The sequence below is a fragment of the Oculina patagonica genome, unplaced genomic scaffold (genome assembly GCF_052425735.1).
Source record: "Oculina patagonica isolate OP01 unplaced genomic scaffold, crgOcupat unplaced1260, whole genome shotgun sequence".
In the NCBI taxonomy this organism is placed as follows: Eukaryota; Metazoa; Cnidaria; class Anthozoa; order Scleractinia; family Oculinidae; genus Oculina; species Oculina patagonica.
The window spans coordinates 1-5,055 of NW_027557259.1; the positions used below are offsets into that span (position 1 = coordinate 1).

Consider the following 5,055-nt stretch of genomic DNA (forward strand, 5'->3'; position numbering starts at 1 on the left):
TTCCTCGGCCTTTCAGCATTGCTTTCCTTTATCGACACAATGCCATACTTCAAGTTCAGCTGACACGTAACAAGATTATTTTAAAATCTTTTTTTAGGATTCCAAATATACAGCTGTGAGTGGCTTCCTGTTTCTTCGGTTCTTCGCGCCAGCAATTCTCGGACCCAAGCTCTTTGGTTTGCGGGAAAACCACGCGGACAAAAATGTCTCCCGCACACTAACCATCTTGGCAAAGGTCAGTATTTGGGGGAGGGTAGGGTAGGGGGAGGGGGCTGTAAGAAAGGGTTCAAGTTTAGTTCTTATACCAGGGTGTACTTCCATTTATAGTTTTGACATAAAGGACGCAGTATTAAAAATACAGTAATTGCCAAGATGTTCTCGCGCTTCTCTTTGACTGGTTCGGTTCTTCTCGTCCAGAAATATGTTAATTAAATTTTCCGGATAAGATCCCGTGACTAATAAGGTGGATTTCCACTGTCGCGTTTTTGTTTACGCACGTTAACGCACGTAAAAAATATAAACGTACGTAAAATGAAATTTTACGCGCGCAATTACGTGCGTCGAATTTACGTTGTCCAATTTCCAATGCCACGTTTTTTTCCAGGTATTCACGCACGTGACGCGCACGTTTACGCACGTAGCGATTTTGGGGGTTTTGAAAAAACGAGTTCAACTTTTTTCGCGGCTGTCTGCGGTTACGCAACGATTTACCCAATCATACTTTTGGATTTCGTCACATGACACCACTTACCATGTGGAAAACCATTTTGTTTTAAATCGCCTATCGATTTACTTATGAAAACATTCAGATGTAGAAACACTTCTCATCGAGAAAGTCTTAACATTTCTAGAAATAATCTATGGAACTGACTACAGAACCAAATTACACGAACGCAGTAGTGAAAGAAAACGCCTGGCGTCAGGCCACGTAGGCTTTGAGCCGGGAATCCGGGAAGGTCGCCTCAAATCTTCTTTTACTTGATGGTGTCTTTCGGAAGTATTTATAAAATGCCTCTTGGTCATATTCACGCATTTCTTTTTCTAGCGTGTGGTACAAAGTGTTTTCATGGCAGCCATGTTGGAAGAGTCAAACAACAAGATATTTGCAATGTTAATGATTTTTTCCCAAAGGAAAAACAATTTATTGTTTCACTCCTCCAATATGGCCGACAATCACGCACTCTATTCACCAACTTGATAATTCAGTATGGCGGGCATTTACGCATGTTCAACGCGCGTAAAAAGGAAACGCTTTTTATTACTTTTTACGCGACAGTGGAAATTTGCCTACGTATCTTTTTTTACGCACGTTTTACGTACGTAAATATTTACGCGTCAGTGGAAATCCACCTTAAGTGAATTCGAAATTTTCGTCAGAGAACATAATTAGCAACACGATATCCCGTGATTGACAACAAATTCACTTGCCTCATTTTGATTGAATAATAAGAAACGAACGCTCTTCGAGTATTTCAACGAATATTCGCAAAATTAAAGTAAGAAATGCAAAAATATGAATTTCAGTTTTGTCCGTTTTCTCAGACCGTGCAGAAAATTGGCAACATTGAGCTCCCAATGCATAACGGGAAGGAAGAGTGGATGGGACCGTTGTACAAGTGGATCGCATTCTACACAGACGAAGTGAAGGACTTCTTGGACAGGCTAGCTGACGTAGAAGACGAAGAAGGTAGTAAAACCCTTTCTAGCTAGTATAAGAGTTGTTTACTAACCACTATCCTAAAACCAAAGCTACAGAACTAGCAGCAACAATGACTACCCTCAAATAGAGTCATAAATTAAAGGGACTATGTCACGGGGATTTCGCAGATTTTTCGGTCTAAACTGTTCTAAAATTAGTGGTAGGCAACTTAACCCTAAATAAACATCATCTCTGAACATCTCAAGGAATATATAACCTTAATTTGAGAATAGAAATCAAGCTACAGCTATAAATATCGATATTTCGAAGACGCGCGGAAACAGTTTGAAAACGTTTGCCTAACTTTTTCAAATTGCAATCCATTTCCATCCGAGCCATCCCCAGTGACAGATGCTCGTTCACAGTTTTAGTGCTCTAATATAGCTTTTTTGAATAAAAATGGACTATTATTTTTATGTTTCCTGCGACACAAATATAAATTTTGGCGGTTCAAAAATCTGGTGAAATCCACGACATAGTCCCTATAACACTTTCAATAGAGTTATAAATTCGAAACAAATATCTATAACCTAGGCTCTCAGACGGCAGAGAAGGCAGGAGCAAAACGGAGAGGGCCTAAAATTGGTTACTGATTGGCTAAAAAGCACAACACCTTGGCTCTGATTGGTTAATTAGAACACGTTGCACGAATGAGCTTAGCAAACACAAATCAAAGCAAAACAGTATATCTTCTAAATGTCATGTCGTAACTGCAGCCGTTCCATGTTAGAAACTTGACTTCCATACATACATACATCAACTTTATTTTATCTCAGATTTACAGGGTAGCTGGGATATACTAATATCTCCGAGAGAAAAAAAAAATAAAAATAACAAACAAATAAATCAAACTTTTTTTAAAAAAGAACTTTAAATGAAACTTTCGTTTCAGACATCATCATCATCATCATGTTTCCTATCAGTACCTACAATTCAATCGGTTACGGTTTCTCTTACTTGACACATGAAAAAAATACTTACAATGTTGTGTTACATGCAAAACAATAATACCTTCCATTGCTGGCTACTTTTGCTCACAAACTGCAACGCAAACCACGAGGAGTTTGGGCACTTTGCGCTATTCAACATTGAAATGGATGGGGGTGGGTGGGCCAGCGAATTTTGTAAATGACTGTAGGTGGCACACAGGGCTTCAGAGATTCTTCTCCCCTTACTCCGGTGGTCCGCCACTTGTAGGGCCTCCTCCCAACATTTCCATTCCAGCTCCTTCCTTCTTTCCTGCACCAAGTTGTTCTTGGTCTTCCAACACTTCCCTACCCATAGCAAGCCAGGTCAATGCTTTTCTAGGATCGTAACCGGGCTGCATCTCTCTTTTCTTCAGTTGCTTTAAATGTTTGTTCTATTTCTAGTTCCAGGCTGTGACCACAGAAGAACCGTGTTCAGTCACTCGCTGATTATCAAGGAGGGTTCTGTTAAGAAGTGCCGCTACAGAGATACCAGACTTCCCAAACCATACAAGTTTAAAAAGCGCTACTGCTGGCTGAGCACGGAAAATTTCCTTTACGCTAAAACAAATGATTCGCAGGTAAGAAAATTTTAGAGTTTGGCGGTACGAGTCTCGGCACCCGGCCCTTAGAACTCGATAGAACATAAATGCAATAGGCACGTAATGTGTGCAGATAGTTACAGTAATGCCTCCGATAACAGACACCTTATCTTTATGTAGGTTCCTCCCCCACACCCCAGGGTTTCCCCAACACTCACTCATCGACATATCTTTGAAAACCAGTGCATACCTCCCGCAAACTGTAGTGGACCCCTCAATCAAGGTCCGCTTTGGTATACTAACTCGCGTATAAATTTTTTGACACTTAAATCTATTACAATCATAAAGTGCATTTGATTCTGCTGATGCATATAGAGCGGTTTTCACTGAGCGACGAAAGTAATTCGCATTGGCCTTGGTTTTGCATTACTGCGCTAAGTGAATGGTTTAAAATACTCGCGCAACATTTTCAACCAATCAGAAGAAAAACCAAAACCAATCGCGACTTGCTCGCGCACGTTTTCCTGCGCTTCGTGCCTGGCTACGTGTATTTGCTTCGAGTTTTGACTAGTTCACTGGATTGCTGTCCTTTGTGATTGGTCAGAGTGACTACTTTGGTGTTGTTTTTACGACACTCATTTGAAAACCGTTCCAAGGTAGGTAATCTCCTTTTTCTTTTCTTTTTTTCAGACAAGGCAGTTTCTACCAACAAGGAAAATCCTAGCAGTAGAGCGAGTTGATGAGTCAGCATTTCAAAAGCCGAACGTGTTTCAAGTGGTCAGCAAAGATTACGATGACACTCTGCAAATCCTTTACCTTGCTGCTCAGGTAAATTCTGCCATCTTTACACCTCCGAAAGAAAATCGACAGAGTATAAGCCCTCTGCGAATTCACTCTGAGTACACAAATATTTTTGGTAATTATTTTATTAGAAATGAAACATGTTTATGACCGCTTTGATAGAGTTGTAAATTCTATCGTTATAAAGTTAACTTTAGCTGAGTGCATTGGAGGCGCGGTGGCCTAATGGCTTGCACATCGGACTCTGGATCGAGTGGTCCGGCTTCGAGCCCTGGCCGGGGCAATGCGTTATGTTCTTGGGCAAGACACTTTACTCTCATAGTGCCTCTCTCCACCCAGGTGTATAAATGGGTACCGGAGAACTAATGCTGGGGGTACCCTGCATTGGACTAACATCCCATCCAGGGGGAGTAGAAATATTCCTAGCCGCATATAAGCTCCCGAATATGGGCCGCTTGGCCTTACTTAAAAGCAACATGAAGAATCGACTACTAACAGTAAAACGTTCCTTAGAGTGATTTTACTTCAACCGTGAAATAGTTAATGGCTGCCCATGCGTGGATTTTTATCAAACCAACTAGGCAACTAGGTACAACATTTCAATTCATCTTACAACAAAAGTTTAATAGTGTGGTATTTTGTTATCTTTACTAATTCAGGATGTGAATGAAATGAATCAATGGCTATCGGCGATTAGGAAGACGACCATTTTCAATCCAAAAATGCTATCTTACTTCCATCCGGGAGTCTTTCACAAAAACAAGTGGACATTCTGCAAACGCGTGATAAAAACAGGTTTGTACAAGTCGATCACGTGCTTAGAATGTGCTCTGTCCCGGGAGAGTAAAGCCAGAACACGTGCTTTGCACGGTCTTTGTCGCAAGAAGTCGCCAATCACATGCTCGACATAAAAAAACAAGCTTTGTCAAATGGCCATTTCTAAACACTTACTAGTATAAAAGACAAAAACACTTATAAAACAAACCCGATTGAAGAAACAATCTTTACGGATCGATGGACTGGCCAATTTGAAATTACATCGAATGGG

The 5,055-nt window shown here is 40.7% G+C and overlaps 1 protein-coding gene across 1 annotated transcript; it reads left to right on the forward strand.

Annotated features, from left to right (window-relative positions):
- Positions 1-97: 97 nt before the first annotated feature.
- Positions 98-4,802, forward strand: LOC144639745 (rasGAP-activating-like protein 1; the record flags this gene model as incomplete). The annotated part of the gene is made up of 5 exons (XM_078499045.1): positions 98-235; positions 1,543-1,687; positions 3,070-3,245; positions 3,897-4,034; positions 4,667-4,802. Coding segments are annotated over 5 exons (733 nt in total), but the record flags the coding sequence as incomplete, so codon positions are not given.
- Positions 4,803-5,055: the final 253 nt, after the last annotated feature.